The sequence below is a fragment of the Bombus affinis genome, chromosome 1 (genome assembly GCF_024516045.1).
Source record: "Bombus affinis isolate iyBomAffi1 chromosome 1, iyBomAffi1.2, whole genome shotgun sequence".
NCBI lineage: Eukaryota > Metazoa > Arthropoda > Insecta > Hymenoptera > Apidae > Bombus > Bombus affinis.
The window spans coordinates 14,618,536-14,643,776 of NC_066344.1; the positions used below are offsets into that span (position 1 = coordinate 14,618,536).

Sequence of the window (25,241 nt, forward strand, 5' to 3'; positions counted from 1 at the left end):
TCATCATCTTCATAAAGTCTAGTAAAACTTCGAAATCTGTCGACAGCGTAAATCGAAATTCCGTTTCTATTGTGTGCATATCGCGTCGACGTACAGGTTAATTGCTTCGTCCGTCGGTCTGTGTCTCCCGATTGTCCAAGAGTATCCCAGTTGTACAAAAAAAATCATGCATTTTCAAGTAAACATTCAATCGAATAAGATTCTTCAGTGAATTAAAAAATGAGAAAGTTAATTGTAACTCTGACATATTTGATAGCGTGTTTAGAATTACATTTAATTACATGCAATAATTACTGTGAAATTAACTCACGACAGTTGCCATACTACAAATTAATGAAATCTAACGCCCGTTCGAATCAGTTAATACTCTCAAGAAAAACGGTGGAAAATGTGAACGAGTGCAGGAAGTTCGCTTCGGTGAAGAAGGCTTTGGCGTTTAATTATGGTTTAGACGATGACTATGGTAAGACGAAAGACGCAGATTGGAAACGTATCGTAATGTTCCACGGTGTTCAATCGGTGATCAATAGTTAGACGACTGTGTATGTTTATGCATTTACAGTGACAAACAAAAGTATTGTGGCATGGAATAGTACATTCTAAGTGGGGTCTTGCGTAAATTCCTGAAAAAGTACGATTCTTTATTAAACGAAATCTTTCGTAAAATATAACTCTATCAAAGGTTGAAAACAATTACGATTTCGATTCTGCTTCTTCAAATGTTCACGTAGAACTTTTATTATCCGAATAATTGTTACAATGAATCGAAATTTTCGTTCTCATTCTAATTCCTATATCAATTTTTATATAGTTTCTAGATTATTTTCTTGTTTTTTTCTTTTGCTTTTGCAACGGGTGCAAAACGATTCTACAATCGATTCTGGTATTAATTATACCATAAGTTGTATCTTATGTTTCGCCAAAAACAGTTTGTTATGTGTCTTTAATTTTTATCGTATGCATGTATGCTTAACGATACTGAATCGGCATGTATTTCAGTCTGGAAGTTATACACGTACTTGTCATAAAAAGATGTGTCACACGTACGAAGAGTCACGTTTTAGACAGATTTATACAGCATTTCTTTGGAAAATCTCATCTATGCTAAATATTTAATACCGGTGTTTGCTCGGTCACCGTATGTAAAATTTCGGGATACAAACGAAAAATACACAGAATGCACGTAATACGTATAAATATATGAAGTATTCAAATAATAGTCGTTACATTTGTTCTTGGTGAATTAAACAAATTACTGTTTAGATTTTCCTTCAGCTGCGTTTATAAAAATGTGAATTTGCATGAATATCAGCAGTCTGTCGGTAATAATATAAAACTGCGTGCTAGAGTTTTATTTCTGTTCACATAGAATTGAATATTGGCGTTCAGAATAAAAGTAAAACAACGAGGAAAATATGCCAAGCGCTTCAATGTCCTGAGATTTACAATTTTACTACGCTTGTGAAGGATAAGAATTATAAATATTATAGCGTGTATCCCAGCTTCATACCAACTGGTAAAAAAAAAAAAAACATAAAGAATAAAAGTATCGACATGTCGCAAGTAATAGGAATTTATACAAATTATTTTTATTGTAGGATCTAGCTTCACACTGGTCTGCGTTCCTAGGACAGGGATATTTGTATTTTCGAGCGATAACTTGAATTACAGCCAAGCACGAACAGCTTGCCAAAAAATAAATGCATCGCTGGCTCACATAATTAGCGAGGAACGTACTAACGGGCTTGCAAAATATATTTCGCCAAACACACCTACTTTTATCGGACTCAGTAACCGTAGGAATGGAAAATTTTGGATGAACGAATTTGGTATTTAATTTTAACTTTGTATACGGTAGAATTTTGTCACATAACGTTTACGTAAATTCATATTTTTTTGAATTATTGGTTAGAATTAGAAAATGATGCTTACGGTTAAGAAAAAATTAGTTTAAAAAGGATTCTAGTCTGTGATATCTCGCTTCTTTATAAGTTCTGAAAAACTTATATACGGTATGATTAATAAAAATATTATACAATTTTTAGACGAACCACTTTCATGTTTTAATTATCGAGCATGGGGAAGGGGGCAACCATCGCATTCAAAAGGATGTGTCACTCTGGTACAACCACCTCAATTACAACTTGGTCCTTTTTGGAAAGTTGTTCCTTGCGGTAGTGTGTTATCTTTTATCTGTGAAATTTCACCGATCTATTCATATTTGCATAGCTAGAAACTTTGAAATTTACAAGCAAACATATTAATAGGTAGCAGTTTCAACTACACATATATGTGTGAAAAGCTAAAATAAAATAATATATTATGCTCTAAATGCTTTTAATACATACATTCGAATGTACTACTTATTAAAGAATATTCGAAATAAATATTTTTTGATCAGAAAATAAAATGTTAATTATTAAGTTACTTAAAACTTCCGATATTAATATAACTGTGAGTATAAAATGTACAAAAGAGAAAGCAATGAGTTGTACTATTTTGTTGTTAAAAACACATCAAATGAAAAGGATAAGTTGATGCATTAAAAACACAAATACTAATTATATACATAAGTTTAATACGTGATTACAAGTATGATATTCATTACTAGCAGAAAAAAGTTTTTCCTAACAAATTATTTACATTTGAATTGCTCTGAAAATGATCGATACGAAAGAAAAAATATAATTCTCACTCTTTGTTGATTATATACACGTATACAATTCTAGGATTTAACCTTTAAAAATTGTGCTTATTTCAATTATTTACTTATTATCTATCACATGCTTTCTAAGCTGATTACTTAAGACTTAAAACCATTAAGATGTATCGATCCTTTATTTGTGGTTTTAATAGGGTTCGAAAATAATATATATACATGTGTGTGTGTATGTGTGTGTATATCGTAATAATAACAATTTGATTATGTCAAAGTTTCATTGCTTAATAATCTTTAATACAAGCATTAATAATAAATTAAAAAAATCGGGTTCCAACATGTTACTCAAATAATATATATCTACATTTCATTCGAATAGTAAATTATCTTAATATATGTATGCTGAAACTCTCCATCAATAAATATTTAATAGGTATTGTATTTATAATAGAAGAAAATATATATTATTTAATCTGCAATTTTATGTATAATTTAATATATATTATTTCATATGCATGTACATTAAGCGGCCAAGATAAAATAATTTTTACTTACTCATTTCCATACTCGTATCAAAATTATTAGACAATCCAAATTTAAAAAATGAAACAAAATACAACATGCATTCTAATCTCTTGCTTCACAAATTACTAGTTATCATTTACATTCTTCAAACAGAAAGTAAAGATTGTAGACAATAATGATGATAATAATAATAATAATAATAATAATAATAATAGTAATAATAATAATAATAGTAATAATAATAATAATAGTAATAATAATAATAATAACAGTAGTAAGAAAAAGTACATGATTTCTTTGTCATTCCAACAAAATTTATCTTCCATGATACATGATATATGCATAATTAATTTGAAACAATTACCTTGCATTCTATAAATGACTAAAACATTTCGACATATGCATGTTAATAATGGAAATACTCATTTTTAATGCGTGTAATGCATCATATATTTAAAAATATTTTATATGTAAGTAAGTTTCTATCTACAGCTTCATTTATAAAAAAATGCACGTTAATACCATACAGGTGTTAGTCCATTTGAAAGATCGTTGCTTTGACGATTAATGTAGTAAATAGCCTATATATAGTCTATAATATTCGTTACTAAAGGAAGACAACGTTTTTCTTTATCAAAGTTATTGTATTTAAGTAATTATTTCGTAACTTGAACATATATTTCACTTAGCTATAATTCAAATCTTTATTTTATCATGGACTTGAAAATAACTATTGTGTGATAATAGTAAAATATTATTAATATTATGCACGAACTTGGAAAATTTTCTTGCTTTCGTTTAGGACTATTATTGTCACATATCGTTAATTTGCAATGATGTATGAAATTTAGATTTGCGAATAGAAGTCTTGTCATTTTGTAAAATTCAAACGTTTTTTTACATAAAAATCTTACATTAATCTTTCAGTTGTGATAATATATAAAAGTATAAAAGGATTTATTAATGATATTTTTTGTATGGAGTCAATTACTGAACATTTCTGAAATGTGGTCAGTATGCTAAGCTGTTTTTAGATCAAATCGATTGTGTAAAATTATAACAAGTAACATAACTCTTCCATATCCTTTTAAAAATATTTTTACAAAGATATAAAACAAGATAAAAACTAGCGAATATACAATAAAAATACTAGTTTGAAAATTACTCGTGGCTTGTATAACTGTTGAAATTAAATTTCCAGATCCAAATCCAAATTACCAATTCAATGTTATTTATTTTGCATTGTATTCATTTACTTCACTTGTTCGACATAATGGGTGAAAAATCAAATATACTTAACACAATATCCATATAATACATAAAAATATACATTATCTCCTTATGTACAGTAATAGATATTGCAGAGAAACATATGACAACAATTTTATTTAAATATGATCAATGTAAAACGTCAGCTCAATTTATTAAGAAATACGTACATGAAAACAATGTTTTGAATCCTATTATGCAACAAGTTTGTGCTTTTGTATTGTAGTTAAGGATAGACGCTATATGAAAGATATTTTCAGATAGGGTCTATTGCATTGTAAGCATAATCTAAAATTCTTCAATGAATTGTAACACACTGATAATTATAATGTTCATGTAATAATTCATGTAAATATTTTGCAATTTCTGATTTACATGCAAACATTTTGAGAGAAAATTTTTTACTCATGGCATAATTATACAAATTCTTCTACTAGATGAAATTGTTCTTGATATAAATTCTGTAAACAAATACAGATATGCATCCTGTATACAATTAACGACAATTAACTATAATAATAATAATAATAATAATAGTAATAGTAATAATAATAATAATAATAATAATAATAATAATAATAATACTAATAATAATAGTATTGTTCGTGATAATAAACAAATTTCATATAAAAATAAACAAACAAAAGAAAGTACATATAAATCTAAAGCTGCCAAAATTTAACATCTTCTAGTGTCTTTCTTCTCATATGCAAAAGAAATATTCTATATTTTATAACTATTTCATCCCACTTATTTATAATTACATCCCATTTAAATAAGCTACATTCAGCTGAAATGTGTAAAAATTTTGTACAATACTAATACTCTAATTTATATATTACATTGGATATCATTCAAAATGTAATGATATAATTTGTAGTTTAGCTGTAAACTATATAAAAGAAAACTATAAAAATAGTATCTTCAGACAATAAAAGTACTAACGTTCTAGATATAATGAAGATATAAATAAAAGGATTATAAAGATATTGTAATTAAAACATAATGTTTATTAAGTTTTCATTAAATTAAAATATTTAGAAGAAATTTATATCTATTAAATTTTAGAACAATTTTGTGAAAAAGAAAGAGACAAAAATTAGTATAAATCTAATGAGAAGTACAGTGAAATCATTACTTTTTGAAAGATATACTTATTAACAACGACATTTATAGTGACAGTGTTAGTTTCATTGGCCCTGGCACTTGAATCCTTTAATCACTGCAATCTGTTTCTTTTAGACTAGAATTTTTGTATATTTAGTAGTTCATTTGCAAATTATTATAGGAATTTACTGTTTTCTTCAACTCATTTACGATACTGGGTATTTACATATTTGCACATAGCTAACGTATAATCTGAAATAATGTGATTATAATCGGAGGAAATATTATAAACCTGCTATTTTTTCTTTTTAGATAATACTGATGTAAAAAATTAAATATTGTTTTGCTTGTATTTATTTCATACACGTATCCTTAACCATCTCATTCTATACTTAAAATTTCCTTCATTTAAAAAAATAAAAAGATTTGAAATATTCAACAGTTTTGTGATTATATGGAACAAAGTTATTAATATAATTTGTTTTTTTAAGTGAGCTTTAATGTATCTTGTCACTCTATTTCATTTAGGATAAAAATTATTATTCATAGTTTGCTGCCTCATTTAGTCATATTATAATACGTGATATAAAGTATCACAAGTATTTCATCATGTAGCACCATTTTAAGTTATATTAAACTTATTTCATTTTAAATAGGTATATTTAATACTTTGTTAATGCATTTTTTCTGGAAACTAAATAGTATTAACGTTTTTATGGTAGAGTTATAAAATTATGCAAAGGAAAATTAAATATATTGGCACTTGAATTATTTAATGGACTTAAAAATAATTAGTATTATGTTATAAATGCGAGGCAGCTTTTTAACGAAAATATAAAATGCATAGTCTTTACTGATTTAGTAATTTAAGTACAAATATACTCCTATAGTTTTGAGATACAGTTTAAGGAAATATATTAGAAAGATATACATATTAATTTTAAAATGTTTTAAATGTTTTAAAATAAATCTCTATATACACCTGACTCGTTATCTATTAACTTTATCAAAAAGTGTTTGAAATAAAATTTGGTGTATTTGAGAATGTATTTTGATTTTTTGAAATATTAAAGTGACTTTGAGTTTCTCAAATGAAACGAAAATTTATGAAACGTAACTGCATCTCGAACTCAACAAGCTCTGTATGGATGGTCAATTATTCAAATTCTCAAACAGATTACAACAGGATGTTAATAAAAAATGCAGTGTCATTTAAAACATTCTAAAATCGAAAATCAGAAATCGAAATATATTCATCTGACCAAAATCTTCTCGAATACAAAAATTTCGTTTAAATCATTTTTTAAATAAAGTCAGTAGATAACAAGTTATTTCAGGTGGTAATTCTTATTGATTCATCCTCTATATCAGGTATCCATTACTAAATATGCTGTATTTTTACTTTAATTAAGTAATGAAGCTAATAATCCTTTAATAGATATAGAAAGATTTGGAAAATTTATATTACATATGTTTTAGAAACTTTGAGATGTTATTAAAAATAATATGAAAGTAACAAATAAAATACTTATAGTGAAATAAGATAAACTGACGTAAATTGAAAAAATGCTTCTTCAAGGAAGGAATGATATATGGAATATTTTACTTAGTCAAATTAAATAAATACTGTTACCACATTAGCGAAACAAATTAAAAATGCCGCTACTAGAATGAATAATTCTAAAAATTATACAGTAAGTATACACTACTGTTCGACGATATTTATAATGGAAAATGAAATTGAGATTTTAGCAGCATTTTATATGAAAAGACATACTGTAGAATTTGTGTTGATTAATCAGGGCTGTTGATTGAAGAGACAGGAGGTACAAATTGTTCCAAAATTTGTCCCATTGTTTGTTGTAACATTGCTTGTTTTTCTTCTAAGGCAACAACCTGTTTCGTGTAAGTTTCAATTTAATTAGTAATTACAAATATTACATATATTTGTGGAACAAAATATTACAAATTAATACGAATTAAACATACATGGAAAATATTTAATAACTTTAAATATTTAATAACTAACTCTCTTACTATACTCACCCTTTCTAGTAGTTGATTGTAAAGCGCAAATGGAACATAAGCAGGAGGAGTCCCAGGAGTAGATGAGATTTGTTCAACATGTGAAGATGTGTCACATTTCTGGCTTTGACCTTTATCCTTCAGTCTACATTCTTCACTTTCCCCTTCCAATTTATTAATACAATCAGCAACATTTGTCGTCATTAATACTCTACATTAAAATCGGAAAATTATATACAAATTAAAAACTTAATACTCGTACCATCATAAGCATTTATTGAAAAATGCAATTTTACCGTGAACTGGGACGTTCTTTTTTTTCTTCGGATTTATCAATACGATCCACGGACACAATCTTTCTCCTTTCCAATTGGTTCAATTTTAATTCCTCTACCTAGAAATGATAGTCAACATAAAATACATTACATGTTCATATGAGTATAATCATGGAAAATTATTATATTTATTATTACAAAATTTGTATATAGATGAATATGGAAGATACATATGTACATGAATAAAATATATAAATGGAATTACCCAAGGTGCTTTTCTTCTTGCTTTTGCAGCCAAACCTTCAGGTTCTTCTTCCCGTAATTGTTCTAATATAATGTCTGCATTACCGTTTGCTAAATTATCTTCCTATTATGAGTAGAAAATTACATATTTTAAGAAGTACTAACATTTTAGATATTACCGACACATATACTAAAAACTAAAATAGAGCCAAGAGCACTAACAGGTGTCGTAGTGGTTGTGGTAATTGGTGGTCCAGTAACGTGGCGTCTTAAACGTTGTGAAGAAGGTGGACGTCGATGGGGTGCTTTAGCTCGAGAAGCTGTTAAATGCGAAAGCGGTGCACCTTCTCCTCGTTCTACACCATCTAATTCTTCACCCAGAGCTATATTTGTATTTCCATTACCATTATTAGTTCCAACATCAGCTACAAGACGTTTTAAATTCGAGGTAATTGAATGTCCACTTATATTTTTCCTTTCTCCACCACTTCCTCCAATTCCTGGAGAAGTTGATGTCGTAGAAGATGCTCCTGTTGATATGGTTTTCTTAGTTACATCTGTGGTAAAAGTATAATAATTTCAACAATTTATAGCAAAATAAACGATTTTATTTATAGTTTAAAATTTTATATGATTTTTGTTAACTAATTAGAATGAAACATTAGATACCTGCATGTAGATCTTTTACATCCAAACTTTTTCTAGTGTGCACTTTTCCATTCTTTTTTATTTGATGAGAATGTTTTGTAATGGACTTCATAGATGCCTTAAGTTTTTGTTCATGATCTTGATGATCGGATGGGACATTTATTACTTCAACAAAATTATCAGGAAATAAGCCTACTTGGCCATTTAATTCTCCTATCCACCATCCCTAGAAGTTATTTTTCATACTCATGACATGAAAATTCTCAAATTATAGTTTTCAAAACTTATTCATAAGAAACCAATAACACTCGATTTAAGTAATCAATACCTTATCTGAAGCATTTGTGGATAGAAGAGTTATTATATCTCCTTCGTTTAATGTCAATTCATCTATATTAGCAGCTTCATAAGGAAAAAGTACTTTACACAACCTTCTGCTCTCTTGATCTTTGTGTTTATCAGATTCTTCATAAACTGGAGGAGAAACAAAATTTGATGGAAAAACACCAACTCTGCCTTTAAGTCTACCTCTCCACCATCCCTCTTCTACTTCACCCAAAAATTCTATAGAATCTTGGGGTACTAAAGTTAGTTCATCTTTATTACATGGTTCATAATTAAAAAGCACTTTACAAAATCGTCTTTTAGATCCGCCGTTTTTTAAGGAGACATCTTCAGATTTAGCACTACCAGCTCCTTCGCTTCCTCCACTTCCTGTACTTCCAACCGTTCCACTTGATAAAGGTTCCAATACCTATATTTGATTATAATTATTTATATTAATATATAAAAATTTTACACCAATATTTCTTCTACATTGGAAATGTATATAAATCTTATCTTTCAAATATTGTACAAGCACCACATAGAAAATATATTAATAGTAAAAGAATGAAAAGTTACCTTGACAAAATTATCAGGAAACATGCCCCGTTTATCTCTTAAAGTTCCTTCCCACCAACCACCTAACATAACTTTAATTTCAGTAATAACATCTCCTTTCTTTAAAGTTAATTCATCAGGTTCTTGTGCTTCATAGTTATATTCTACAATTGCCTCCATATTTTTTATTCTAACAGTAGCTTGAATATTTTAACACATAAATATCACAACCTTATATCTGCAAGAAATACAAACTAATTTACACTAAAAACATCAAGGATACATATAAATTTACATGTAGATGTAGATAAACAGAGCACACGAATGACATATAAATGACAGAATACGAACTCTTGAATTAAGTCACTTTTTCTCGAATAAAAGTTTGATAGGTTAATTTATTTACGTGGGCAGTTAAGGGTGAAATCTCTAGTCGTTCTCCTTGTAACGAGTTCTTGTTGCAAATGAACAAATTACTCGTTGTGAAAAAGCAGACTGAACACAGAACGTAGCATACGTATGAGTTAAGACAAACTGCACGTCCGTAAAAGTCATTTGTTCTTCGTGCATCCTCCACCTTTCATATCACTGCACGTATTTATTATATTCATTGTATTATAGTGTCTAAGAGATGTGTCGATGTAAACTGAAAATTTAGGCGTATCCCATATTCGGTTAACAGTTCGATATATCTGTCATCGCGGCCATCTTGGACTCCAAGCTCAAGTGAACTTCAAGATGCAATTTATGTGTAGTGTAAGGTGCGCATGCTAACCTATCGCTGACTCAAAGAACGCGCCGAGCAATTTATGATTCATTTTCGCTATGTGTGAAGCCCATCAATGAGTAGGCCATTACTCCAAGAGATGTTCAAGATTTACGAACACGTTGGTAATTCATAAAAGACGCTGTTAACTGAATTATGATCGTTGCTTCATATGTATTTACCATTGATCTAGATATTTCACTTTCTGTAGATGTAGGTTATCTATCGATGCTTATCACATTTCTCGTGAGTATTTACATGTGTTTAAAAGAGAACATTCGTCTAGAAAGTTATATACCTTGCTGTATATTTTTAAGCGACTGATTCATATAAATCGGTTACCATTGGACAATAAATATCCTCACGTATCAGTCAGATATGCGCAGAGCGCATACAAAGTTTCCTATGTATCTAACGTTTTAATCATATGTAACGAGGTCATTTTATAAAACGTTACATAGTAACGTTATCTGATACAATAGGTAAAACAAATTTAACTTGGACGCGTAAGCTAAACTTTACCGTAGAAGCTAATTTCAACTGAAATATTAACGATATTTGGTAAAGGTATTGAAGAAATTCTTAATCGTAGATAAAGGGTATATATATACGATTTTATGATTGAATCAGATATTAAGTTGCACAGTTGCTTCTATGAATTTAAAAATTATAAATGTACATATATATATATATATATATATATATATTCGTAGACCAAAATTATCGATCAAACTGTTCAAACAAAACATACGAGATATTCTTATCGCTAATAATAAGGTGTGTACTGATAAAGGAAACGTGTAATAAATGTTCTCATTGATTATATTTTTGGTGAATGGACAAAATATTTTTTGAAAGCAGTTCTTCTATTTTTTATTATTTTAGTTCCTAGATATCTTAAGAAAACTTCTTTATAGTAAATATCAAATAAGTGTATCTAAAAAAGTTTACTATTTTAAAATGGACATCAATAAAAGAAAGTTTATCTTAGAAAGAAGAATTTTTATGTGACAAGTAAAAATTGTCTTTTTTGTTTTTATTCCTTCCTTAAACAAATATTTCGGCCAATTGAGAAGGAAGATATTTTTGTAAGAAGTCGGAGAGGAAGGTTTTCTTTCGGAATATATATTTCCTAACAAAATATGGACATATAAGCGAGTGTATTTGTCGTAAGTAAAATATTGACTTTGACCAAACTTTGGATGGAAATCAGCGATTTTGTATTTTACTAAAAAATTATTTACATGCAGATAAAGAAGGAGAGAAATTTTTGGAACACCTTATATTTCTCAATAATATACTCGTGTGTATTGCATTATCGAAAATACAAATCTGTCAAAGCGCACAGCGCGGTATCACGCCCATCACCATAAGATTGTAATAACATCGCATTATTTATCTGCATCGGGCTTAAACCAATTACATGTATGATACTCTCGCTTTCAAATACGAGAGAGATAATTAAACAATTTCTGTTTTATAAAGCAATGAAAATATATAGTCGCGGGTAAAGGTTTCCAAATCAAATAGATTTTTCAGTCTATATCGTAAAAGCGATTTCTAAACGAATTTTAATTAATATACCTTGTATAGGCATATGGCAAGTACAAGAAAAGAAAAAAAAAGCAATAGAACAAACAAACATTGTTGTATAGTTAAATGATATTACTTAAAATTGTTTCAAATATTATTTTTGGTATATAAAATGGAAATTCTATCTCAGGAACTTGCATACCATTGTAACTCCAAATATTAATGCGAGTATTATAATTTCAATATTATACATACGACAAAAGAACTATAAGAGGTGTAGAACAGGAAATGTTAACAACGAGTAGCTTATAAGGAATTAAGTTTTGAAAAGAAGGCAATGTTTTGGATTAATTAAAACAGACTTCTTCAAGAATAATAAAATAGAACGATATTCTACATAACTGAAGAAACCATGCACACGTGTAAGATTGATTGGTCGATGACCAAATTTAACGATCTACAACAAGAATTCTTTTACATTCTCTATTGTTTATATGTAAGCATGTATGTATGTATGTATGTATGTATGTATGTATGCATGTATGCATGTATGTATGTATGTATGTATGCATGCATGTATGTATGTATGTATGTATGTATGTATGTATGCATGTATGCATGTATGTATGCATGTATGTATGTATGTATGCATGTATGTATGTATGTATGTATGTATGTATGTATGTATGTATGTATGTATGTATGTATGTATGTATGTATGCATGTATGCATGTATGTATGTATGTATGTACAATGAAAAACATTGATTTCGACATACGCGGCAAATTTGTTAGCAACTTTGGAAATCTAACGATGAATTTGACAATATATCAAACCATAATCGTACATGGGCTTTGAAGGCATAATATTTATTAAATTTCGCATTAATCGTTTTCATCGTTCGTTTCCACGTGATTTCAAATCTTCGTTTCCGTGAGTGTACATATTCTATTCCATTTCTTCTTTTTTATATCTAATTGCTTGTAGGCGTAACGAAGGCTTTATTTTGTTTTTAACAGCATAAACGGGGAATATAGTGATCTTAAGTCAAGACAATGACTGTATATCTATGCACCTATAGAAGTATTATACGATACTTGCGCGTGCTATTATCGTGCTTCTACACCGATTAAATATCAATGAGTTGATGCATTATTCTAAAATATATATTATATAATTCTATCGTTCATACGAATATCTTGGCTATTGCACGTAGAATAATACAATGCCGATTTCGAACAAATCGTGTTAACGTTATTCAGTGTTAATCCTTCTCGTTATCTGTACGATCCTATGCGAATAAATTTAACAATTAAAATCGCCACCTAAAATGCATTTTTGCTTGCGCGTGTTCAAACGAAGCGCTACAATACATACACATGACACGTACACATGTATTTTTCGTTCTCTACTTCCTGTACATTATTTCATTGTTAACTCTACGAGTCGAATCCGCCAGCTGTTCTCATAGTGATTATCAAGTCGCATTAATTGAGAAAATTGAGAAACAGGTGAACTTTACATGCTGTTAATAAAAGCATGTTCAACTAATGGGCATTCATTCTTTAATTAATCGTGAAAATAAATGGCACGGTTTTCATAGTAAAGCTGTACTTTACATTTTGCATTTTGTCAATCACTTTATAGATGCGAAGTCAAAACATGGGAATAACATTTGAGGTACGTTATCTTGTAAGTAGAAAGAGAAACGACGGCTTACGAATATTGCGAATATATTTTCCCGTATTTAGATTCCTCAACGTAACGACATCGATCGAACGTGATGCAACCTAACGCTTCTAGATCTTTTCTTACGGAACATTGTAAAGGGCAGAATCTATGCGAAAAATCAATACTTGATCGGACAAACTTTACCCCCTTTCATGCTCGATAATATGTACATCGTACTTTTTAAAGTTATTAATTGACTATTAATTAACTAAATTACATTTGTATTTGTTTCCAATAAAACTAACCTCTCAAATTTTAGTGCATTTTAGTAGCGTATCTTAGCTTTCATCACAAATCATTCGAGAAAAAACATTTGATTCTGTTGTTAATAATTAATAACATACAACTGTTCTTACGATTCAGATCAAAAGGCAATTCAGCGGTGAGACACGAGAAAATGTGATATGAAATTTCAGTAAAAGAGCAGCGATTCAAAGAGACAGTTTTGAGGGAGATAGTTGAAAGGTATTGTATTTCGAATACAATTCCCATGTTTACACTTTACGTTAAAACGAATAAGGTGATTATTAGTTTGTGAATATTTTATATATTTATGCAGATTCATATTTTCTGGATACAACCAAACAAATGGAATCCAAACAAAGATTTGTTTCACCTAATAGATATTATAACAGATAATACATTTTAAATATATTAACTTTTATATATTGTTGCACGTTACATGCATCTGATGCATTTTTCATCTTAGATTGTCTCACAAATGCAAGAAATAATAATTGATAATAATTTTTAAAGGATTTAAAGTGGCACACCTTTTGCAATAATTGTGCGACTTAACAAAAACGACTCTTGTCAAACTTTTAAATAATAACGTATTCTAGTAGTTAGCAGTGAAACTTACAACGATAATGGTATATATTGCGATATTATAAAAAATGCTCAGTGTCGAGTGAAGATTAATCTGTTGTTAAAAGTCCTTGTCACGAGGTACGCAATTCCGCGATTTAATTAAATATGATGCTTCTATGGTGTATAATTATAAATACATTTATAAAGGTTATGTAATATAACGCATATTTTGTCATATAAAAATTGATACGTATTAAAGAAACATTAAAGACTATTATTTTTTCTTGTCTGGAAATAGACAAACTGGAAAATGAGGAACATATATTTTGTCATAAATCTCTTAACTTTTGAACTGTTCGACTTCATTGTTGGAATATGTTATTAATGTTTAGCTTTGTCAACAAACAAAAAAAGAAACAAATGACTTATTTCCATCAATTTATTTATCGTAAACCGATATCGTTATGAGCCTTTCGATCGTAATCTTAATATATTTTAAAGTGACTACCTTTTTTCCTTGAAATCAAATCCTTAAGTACATCGAACGTCTGTATGTCGGTATGTCCGATTTCGATGCAATTACAAATCACACATGCCTCTTCATTAATGGAAAAGCAATGGTCCTCGGTTAATAGCGTTGGCAATGTCCACATTTTTTTTGTATGCGTGCCGTTTTATGGTGGCGATTGTGATATTAAACGCTTAAACAAAGTATCTATGTATGTCTTACGTCTTACGCGAATAAGATCGTGCGAATGCTCGAAGCAACAGGAAGATACTGTATCAATAACATCGGTATCTGTTACTTTAGGCCTTGTGTGAACGTTAAGCGAGTTTATCCAAATGTTCGTAAGTACATATTATACATATGTACTGCATGCAGCTTGTAATATCCGATAGTTGCGCATATATGTGACTTTCAAATGTATTATTTGTAATTTGTAAATAAATTCGATTGAACCCTCGGCCGATCGCGATCGAGTCATTTCAGATTTGAAATGCGAACGAAATCAAACAATTATACGTATTTATAATTGTCGTTATTCGATATAGTTTGGATAGTTGTATAGCGTCCTCGATTGTTGTTGCATATCGTGGTTTATAGTTTTGTAAGTTTCGTAATTTTCATGAATATGCAAAACATTTATGAATGACATTCGCTCTGTTATTTGTGTCTTCCTGTTCTTATCTAGTAAGGAAATTCCTTGAAAAAATTGCGTTACAAATACTATATAATTTAATTTTATATAAGTATATGTAAATAATGTTAAATATTAATACCTTTAATAATATATAAATATATAATCTTGCTATCAATAAAACAACGAAAGAAACGAGGGCCAGAAGCTATATATGTACGTACGTATGTGTATGGGAGAAAAATGACTGGCTGTGGTGTCGTGTGCTTTGGCATCCGAGGGTTAATCAATCGTTAAATCAGAGAATCAACGACGATAACAAGTTTTCACGCACGATTTTCCGCACAACGCACAACTGAATGTGGCACGAACGAAGAAAAACAATTCTGGAAACTTTTGAAACTACAATTATGTCATAAAAGATCAGCAGTTAGTTTGAGTAAAACTTACGAGTAAAATTGTGCAAAATTATTGCTAAGAAGCAATTTGTAACATAGTATATTTAATATAATAGGACTGTGTTTAAAATGTTATAAAACGTTTTTCTTGTACAGTTGCACCGTATGTTTCACTGGTTAGTATGAACGAACGTCATACATATTTTATCGCAAATTTATTAAGTGCTTCAGCCTCTTTAATTTCACATGAACGTTATTGATTATTACAAAAGCTTGATGGGTGTTTCTTACGTTTCCTCCCGTGAGAAATGATCGTGACCGACCCATAGATGTCACAATGTTATTTCGTCTTTTATTTAAACAGTCACACGCGAATTTCATTATCAACCATTTTCAAAGTTGCCCTGACGATTCACAACAGCGAACAACTGTTCGTTATTCACTGCAGCTGGAAACATTGTCATTGCAAATGGGTTCTTCTATCGTGCACGTGTATATCAAAGTTAATTTGTGGCTGTTTCAATAATTTGTCAAAAATGAAATAATCATATCGGCTTTTTAGTAGGGCACGTAAAGTTCTTACAACGTCAGAGCATATATAAGTTGATGTAAAGTACGAGTCTCTCTCTCTTTTCAGTAATAACAATAACGCTTAGCATAGTACATATATAATTGTGCTCTTGTTATGTATACGATTTGCATTGCTCTACTCGTTAATACGCAGTACGTACAATCGTATATTAACGCGAATATTAGCGCGAACGATATATGCGTTCAACGAATTGTATCACTTGTTCGGCGCTTTAAAACCATTAGAAAAGGAATAGTGCAAAATTCACGATAATATTTGCAATATGGCTTGAAGTATTTGTGACAAGTGACAAGTCATTAGCTACACCGTAGACGTACATGTAATATCTAGCCTTCGATACAAAAATCTCTTTCTATCTCTTGCTTTCTCATCTTCTAGCCTTGCCTCTGCGAGGCTCGCGACATCTGCCTTTCGTAAAATTTTACTCGACAAATCCGTTCACATCGCTGTAAATCTCATAGTGAGTAAAATAAGCTCTGCTTAGTTCGTGATATTTTTTCACTCGCCGCTAGCACAAAATTTAATTCGTTCGAAATTTAATTAAATTTCAATTTAGTAAAATAAACAATTAACACATAGCGTCAGTGTTCTAGTTTATGTCGTGCTAAAGATCAATTGACTGAAACCAGTGTGACGAGGTAACAGAGTGTTTCTTTGTCCTAAAAAAGGATTGCATATTAGTGTAACTTTTAATATAATTAATGCTACTTGTTTATACATATATATAGCATTTATTTGCTGCTTTAGAAACTAATTAAAATATTAGAAACGTAATAGTAACCAAGTTTTTATTTCTTTTCTAATTACCACGAAACCGATAAGTTTCAGTAAAATGAATCTTACTTTTAGTTGATAGCACGTTCTTAATGCACCGCTACATCAAGGAACAAACGATCTTTCCCTATGTAATGTACGCTATTAGTTACGACAATAAAGCTCAAATAAATATGTACACTGTACAGAAAATGAAATAGTTGCAAAAAACGCTATTAATAGGTTAAGTTGGTAGACAGTTACGCCCTTGATTCGGCCACAACGTACGCGAATGTTAACAGCTAATAGAAAAATGTTGAGGTTATCACGAACTTACCAGAGTTTATCCTACACTTACATATATTGAAATAACGCACTTCTCCTCCTTTTATTTTTGTGCGTAATCATAAAAGATAAAATCTTGTCCGGAGCAGATACTTCGTATTTATCGATATTCGAAATATATCGTGTCTCGATATTATTCTCCATAATTATAGCAACTAACATGCGCACCTCCAAGGTTCAGCAGAAGGGACGGAAACCGAAACCGAGACGTGAGACCGTTCTTCGGACATAACTATATTGTTGGCTCCTTCCCTTTCGGAAGCTTCGAACAAACTAGCCTGAAATTCAACAATTCGTTCATAAATATCTTTTATTTCAATTAAAAATTAACGAATCGTATATATATATATGTACATGTATGATGCATTTTACGCGAATTCCTACCACGATACGATAATTATTATCATTCGGATCATCGCGTTTCCTGTATTTAAAAGCTATGACTCACAATCATAATAAAACGTATACTATACTTTTCTCTAATTTGGAAAATAAATTCGACTCACTTTTAATTTCAGTACATCGTGTAGTACGATGTGAAGAAATTAAATTTAAGGGGAGAATTTAATTCGTATTTATCTAGCCCATCAAATGTGCCCAGCTCGTTTTTTGTAAATGAATTGATATTTAGTTTTTATCGCATGTTTTTTTCCTTTATTTTTCTACCGTTTCCGTAGCTTTATTATAATTTCAAACGATATAAATAGGACCACATGCGCTTATTTGGTATCACTTGCATCATAAAAATTTTTACATTTTAATTAAGAAAAAAAAAGGTAAACAAGATAAAATAGTCCTGAGATTGTGTATGAATTTTAAAAGATTAGGCAAAGAAACTAACGATTGCATAATTTTCACACTCTCTTTTTTACCTTTTTTTATGTAACGAATCCTACTAAAATAACGTAAAACGACAGACATTTCAAAGTTCCACGAATCGTCGATAACGGAACACGTTCAATCCTCTCATCGTCAATTAAACGATGAAACTTACGTACATTGAATATATTTTATATATATGACAAAAAGCACGCATATATCTGAAAAGAACAACAATACCCGACGTCCTCGTTGCTCTCGTATTCTTCTAGCTAAAGTAAGGAAAGCTTCCTCGATGTTTATATTTTCCTTACAAGACACTTCGAAGAAAGGCATATCGAAATTCTCGGCTATTTTCTGCCCCCTTTCCGCATCAACAGCTCTATGCGCGGTAACGTCACATTTGTTTGCTGCAACTACCTTCACTACATCTGGCGAGGCGTTCTGCAAAGAAAAAGCATTCAAGAGTTTTCACCATTTTTATCAAATGTCTATCGAAATTCAAGTAAAACTGTGTGGTTTCTATTCTTTTCTTTTCTTTTCTATTTTTTCTTTTTTATCTTTTCTTTTTTTACTTTGTATTCCAGCAAACAGGATTATTAACGAAATATTATCTCGTATTCTTACTTCTTGAATATTTCGTAGCCAGTAGGATAAATGATTGAAACTTTCTAAGCTAGTGACGTCATACATCAGAAGGATACCCATGGCACCGCGATAATAAGCTGTTGTTAGCGCTCTAAATCGCTCTTGACCAGCAGTATCCCTTAAGAAGTCGATAGTATATTAATAATAGTGATTGATAGAGACATCGTGTAGTAACAATTAATCGTATAATAATAAGTTAGCGTATGCAATGCTTATATTTTGCGGTAGATTATCATTGTTATTAACACATTGTTAAGCAGCGATGAACGATAGAAAATTGATGAGCAGTATGGCAAACAGTAATACGTAAAAAGTAGCAAAATATAGGTATGAAGTTCGCGAGGCAAGTAAAACATTATGAGAAGCGATTACATTGATAAAATCTTGTGAAAATCAATGCCAACATACGTAAAGGTGGTTATACGTAATCGTCGTATGGAAACGTTAGAAAATATTAGATCGTACGAACACATATTATGTAAATTATCGTTCATCTCTTTGCAAATTTATAATGCAAAATATTCGCTTCCACAGCCTCGGCCAGAGTATGGCCACATGAGTATAATTAAATTGTGTACAAATAAAGTTAATGGAACTTGTTATTATTGGTATATCAATTTATTTTAATACGATGGTAACAGATGACACGCATAATTTTTTGAATAAAATTGTCGCTGATATGCATTGATTTTGGGATAAAGCATAATCATCGATTATTGCGTTAGTTTGTCAGTAAAGTAGCTGGTCAACAATGTGTTAACGTTATGCCATAGAGTACTGTATTCGATGTATCCGTGAATGTGTTACAATCAATTACAGGTTGCCTGAACTTGCAGTCCTTGAAAATGACTATATATTTCTAGATATGTTACTCTAGATTTAGCAGTTGGATTGATTTATATATATGTATATCCAACTCGGATATACATTTTAACGTGTATGTTTTCACGTATATATTTTAGCGTGTATATGTAGTACGAGATAGAAGTTTCAAATATATTGCTTAAAGAAATTTTCAAAAATTGTAGAAAATCAAAATGTGATAACGATCTGTCGAGTTCGTTACTTTTTCCACTTGCAATGTCGATCGTAAAAGATGGTCCTTAATATCTATTATCGTTCTGAATGAAAATGACATATTTGAAAAAGATAATCACAGGTATGGAAAAATTTACGTAGGGTCACTTAAGCTAATTAACAATAACAAATAATAGTTGATAAGTTATGGCTATAGCAGTCGGTATTTAAAAATACCCAATTAATATCATTTTTATAAAAATAATAAATATGTATAATTCCGATTTATAAAGTTTAATTTAAACCGTGCAAATAGTCCAACATAATTTAATAAAATTTCTTTCGAGAAGAATACCCTTACACGTATATAAAAGATAATTTAATATTATTTAAGCATAATAACAAAACATAACAATCTATCAATTTAGAGATTATTAAATTTTCAATTTAGAGATTATTAAATTTTCAATTTAGAGATTATTAAATTTTCAATTTAGAGATTATTAAATTTTCAATTTAGAGATTATTAAATTTTCAATTTAGAGATTATTAAATTTTCAATTTAGAGATTATTAAATTTACAGATTTCCGTATACGAATTTCGATGTTACACTACAAGAATGCTTTCATATCGACACAAAATACTATAATAGTTAGGTAAATAACGAGAGTCGACTGATAAGTAACACTGATAAAAACGCTCCCCTGTATCTCGAGAACGAGAAGAGTTACAGCCCCGTGTGAGCACTCATCTTGCAGCTACATTCTTTATTAAACATGCCAAATATCTCGATAAATTTACTCGACACAGTATCATTTAGAGCGAGACTGAATATGGATACGATATCAACGAGATCCAATCAACGCGCAAGGATGAGAAGTTTTTAACCGCGGAAAACATTACGTCGATGGAAATTCATCGCCATGCCATTCATCGTGTCATTACATCAATACAACGAAGGATTTGTGAATTTCACCATTTGCTCTAATTTTAAGAACCACGATAGAGATTAAACAAGATAGCGTTTGTGGTATCCTTCGAGTCTCTTCTCATAGCAGATCTGATTCTTTTCAAGAATCCGATCCAAAACTATTATTGTGACCGTGTAAAACAGTAAAATGTTCGAAAGCGGTTCACGTAACCGCGATGGCAGGGGAATTATCGGTCGAGCCTTCGTAATCGACGGTATACCGAACCAAACTATAAAAACAATGTTAACCTAACTCTTCGTTGGGACAATACGAGGCGTCATTCTGGCCGTGGGAAAAATTCTGTAAAAAGAAAAATACCTAGAACTCTTCAAACCAAAGACAAAACATGTGATACGAGAAAGAGGCGATACGGCATACTGAATTCACACAGATCACCGATCTCTCTAATTACGCAAAACAATATTAGAGAGGACAACAGACTCGTGAATTAAAAATAAATAGATAAAAGAAAAAACGATATCTAGTCGAAATACAATTTTACAAAGGATACATCACTCGTATTGAAGTATATGCAGAGTCTGCACTGATTAAACGACTTAACGTTGAAAAAACTAGCGTAGAAAACAGCGATACTAATAGTATCATGCACGGCCCATAGTTAAGCAGCACAAAGTCAATAATATAGGGGATATAATCGGACAGATTGCTGAAAAAAATACTCCAGTCTCTAGAACTGATAAAATCCTCAGCATCAGATCGTTTCAATAACCAATACTTAGTCTTCCAATGTTCGCAGAGAAGTCAGAACCATGTGTGGCGTCTACTTTATTCGAGTATTTAGGGAAAACCAAACATTTACAGAATAATTGCTACCTTTATCCAAATCTTTATCCAAACTTTTATCCTCTTTGGATAAGCCTGAGAGGAAGATGAAGTTGATATAAAAATCTTCTCAGCGCACTCGACACGCCACACGGCGATCTCGAAAGCTTAATAGGATAAGAGAAGCTCAAAGAAGAAATATATATATATATATACATATAATTATTTTTGTAAGACCTGTGATATTCAAATGAGGACTATGACCAAAGAGGAATGCAAAAAACTCATATCAAATAAATAATGATAATAAAAAGAAAGAAAGAAATATCTTAAAGTTACTGTTTTTGAACAACTATAATCTAGAGAACGAGACATACAGGATCAAACGAACTTATTATGTAATATATGTAACAAGAATGAGTCACTTTCGTTTAGGCAATGTTGTGACATCTAGAGAACGGAAACGGAACGACGTGTAATCTTTTTGAACGAAACTCTTCAGATATGTAATTACGATTGGACTTCACTAACAGGTAAGTTCGTTTGATCCTTCAATCATATTGAAAAGGAAATATGGTATTTTGTAGCTGATCAATTGTTCCATTTTCCATCTTTCATTTCTTTTTTGTTTCATTTCGGAAGAACTTTCGTTCTCGAGATACAGACGAGTGTGTATTGCTTAACAGTCGACTGTCGTACTTAACATAACTATACTATTTTACGGAGATTAACAAAGCAAAGTCTTGTATATTATTTACAGAATATCCTTTGATTTTCTTTTCCCTTACCCTTACAATTAATATCAATTATTAATATGTGTTATTGTAGAATATAAAATTACAATAAAATAGAAAATTAAACAGTTTTAATACATATAAGTGTGCAGAATTCTCGAATGGATATATATATCGTATTTCATTATGATATCAGTGTAAATTCTTTCGTAATTCGAAACAAAATGAAATTATATATATACGTACATACATGTGCAGAAAATGGGATATACGAATTTGCACTACATTGTTTTACTGCTGTTTCAATAATTCAAACACTTTTATATTATTAGTGGTCTTAATAATATTAATGTTTATATATAATTTTATATTTACAGAATTAAAAGTTATATTTATATACTATGTTTACGACTAGGGGTAATACATTTATAATAAAAGATTTAACCTTTATATTATATGTTATAAGGATTAAAAATATCACGATAATGTAATGGAGCACATAAATTCATTGACTTTTATCGATGAATTAATTTTATCAATTGATTTTAATAGAAAACACGTTATATTTATATTTCGGAAAAATATAAATATACGCGCTTTTCATATAATTCACATAATATTTACATAACAAATAGGATAAATAAAAATATGAAACTCACCAAATTTGAAGTTTAATTGGCGTTCCATCCAAGTTAATTATTTTTTGCTTGAAATCGATACCTGTTGATTCATTATTCTTAAAAACCACAAAACAGACTTTTACTTTACTAAGTATGTATTAGTCAAACATTATTTATGAAATTCGTATAACAAAAATGATCTACATAACTATAAGGAAAATGTCCCGTTAGCAATATTGACAAAAAAAAAGATACCAATTTTAAAATTTTAATTTGATATTGTATGTTCTAATAAATCATACAAATTTCACCCCATTATAATAAACGTGATAAAACAACTTCATTCATATTATATATATATTAAAGATTCTTATTGGGGAAGACTCGTTTCCCTGCAATCAGCTGATTGATGTCGTTAAACAGTTATTTTCTAAAATATCGCTTTATCGTGATAATTTTTCCAATAAAATTATTTCGCTTATCGTTTCTTTCCTTAAGCAAAGGCAAGCAGACGCGAAAATAAATACATAAATATCTAAATTTGAATGTTGAATATCTATGCAAATATAAATAGAATGTGAATGTGAAATAAAACACCATGGAACCGTTATACGTAGGAACATATTATATTGCTAAAGGTAACCATAAATAGATTTTTCGGCAACAAAATTGTCTAGAAAGTAAGAATATGTACTTGTCAACAAGCTCTACAGCTGAAGGATCGAAATATAACATCAACGGGGTCTGTTCTTTCCTCTAACTTGAAATCACTGGATTTTCATTATCATCGGTGTTATCAATTCGATTGGTAGTCGCAATAGCTTCATAAAACTATCGTAAACAGCTTGTTTTACAGCGATCCATCAGCTTATTAATTCTTAACCGTCGAAGCATATATCGAACACGAACGTAATACGCGAGGATTTCGACGATGCGTCTCACCTATCGTTGATATATAAGTATCGTAGTAACGTTCGTCACAATAACGGTGCACGATGCAAGTTTTCCCAACGTTCGAGTCACCTAGCACCAGAACCTTGTAAGTGGCTGCGAAATCAAGCGCCATGTTTGCTTTTGAACTGAACTGTTGTTGAGTTGACAAGAGAGTCGTCGGCCGGCGGTAGTTCTTTGGATACTTTGGGGGTGGAGGATCGATTCGAAGCCTGCGCTTTTCTTCGTGCGGTTAAAGCTGCTCTCACAATTGCAACTTCACGTTGGTCATGCGCGACAACCTTTGACCCAAAGGAAAATGCGTACAATATTACGCTACGATTGAAAAAGATCTTTTCTCCCTGCACTTTCACCGATCTATAACAATATGTGAATCTTAACAACCTAGATAAATTAATAATTATAGGAGAAATACTTTATATATACATTTCCTATGGAGGCTGACTACGCTATAGTGAAGCCTATAGATTATAAATATTAATTAACAATATAGCAATAACGAAAGTATTGAAACTTAAGCACTTACCGTAAGGAACTTTTACTTAAGAAACTATAATATCTACATTCCTGTTCGGAAACATTAGGACACTCGATGGTTTTGTAGGAAATGTAACGATCTAAAATTTAAACTACCAAGGAAATGATTGAATGTAACGTAAGATTGCGATCCAATATACGTAGAAAACAGAAATTTGTTACAACTATTTAAAAAAATCACCGTAACATAGTAAATTGTAATAATTATAAGCTGACACGCACCTTCATGCCTCTAGTTTAATCTAAATCCTATTGAAAAAATGTAATATTAATTATTTCATTTAATTAGATAGGATACTGCAAGAAGTCTGGTAAAAAGATGAATCTGTACTGTAAAACTATCATCTGTAGTATACATAGGGTTAAATAAAAGTACGATAATAATATGAATATCAGAATTGATCAAAATAATCAAAGTACCAAAATATTGTAATTCTATATGATTTGAAAATTACAGGTA

General features: G+C 30.1%; 3 protein-coding genes and 1 long non-coding RNA gene across 10 annotated transcripts; 2 read left to right on the plus strand and 2 right to left on the minus strand.

Annotated features, from left to right (window-relative positions):
• Positions 1-75: 75 nt before the first annotated feature.
• Positions 76-2,410, plus strand: LOC126928784 (uncharacterized). Its single transcript, XM_050744549.1, has 4 exons — positions 76-463; positions 1,370-1,516; positions 1,599-1,829; positions 2,046-2,410. The coding sequence occupies exons 1-4, from the start codon at positions 220-222 to the stop codon at positions 2,231-2,233; spliced, it is 810 nt and encodes a 269-aa protein (XP_050600506.1). The 5' UTR covers positions 76-219; the 3' UTR covers positions 2,234-2,410.
• LOC126928261 (SH3 domain-containing kinase-binding protein 1-like) lies at positions 2,051-15,130 on the minus strand. Of its 7 annotated transcripts, none has more exons than XM_050744104.1 (10): positions 14,982-15,130; positions 9,655-9,871; positions 9,080-9,505; positions 8,773-8,977; positions 8,326-8,660; positions 8,126-8,227; positions 7,882-7,979; positions 7,607-7,796; positions 7,338-7,456; positions 2,051-2,193 (listed from the first exon to the last, which is right to left on the minus strand). In XM_050744104.1, exons 2-9 carry the CDS (start codon positions 9,811-9,813, stop codon positions 7,355-7,357), a joined length of 1,617 nt encoding a protein of 538 aa, XP_050600061.1. In that variant the 5' UTR covers positions 9,814-9,871; positions 14,982-15,130; the 3' UTR covers positions 2,051-2,193; positions 7,338-7,354. The 7 variants fall into 7 exon arrangements, with proteins under 7 accessions (XP_050600061.1, XP_050600091.1, XP_050600231.1 ...); XM_050744134.1 differs by lacking the exon at positions 2,051-2,193 and adding an exon at positions 4,399-4,914; XM_050744274.1 differs by lacking the exon at positions 2,051-2,193 and having other exon boundaries at positions 5,703-7,456; positions 8,326-8,633.
• On the plus strand, positions 14,027-15,627 carry LOC126928829 (uncharacterized). The gene is made up of 2 exons (XR_007716949.1): positions 14,027-14,128; positions 14,223-15,627. It is a non-coding gene; the product is annotated as an uncharacterized LOC126928829 (long non-coding RNA).
• LOC126928788 (ras-related protein Rab-8A-like) lies at positions 14,899-24,440 on the minus strand. The gene is made up of 5 exons (XM_050744563.1): positions 24,236-24,440; positions 23,333-23,393; positions 19,147-19,285; positions 18,760-18,963; positions 14,899-17,978 (listed from the first exon to the last, which is right to left on the minus strand). Exons 1-5 carry the CDS (start codon positions 24,357-24,359, stop codon positions 17,856-17,858), a joined length of 651 nt encoding a protein of 216 aa, XP_050600520.1. The 5' UTR covers positions 24,360-24,440; the 3' UTR covers positions 14,899-17,855.
• Positions 24,441-25,241: the final 801 nt, after the last annotated feature.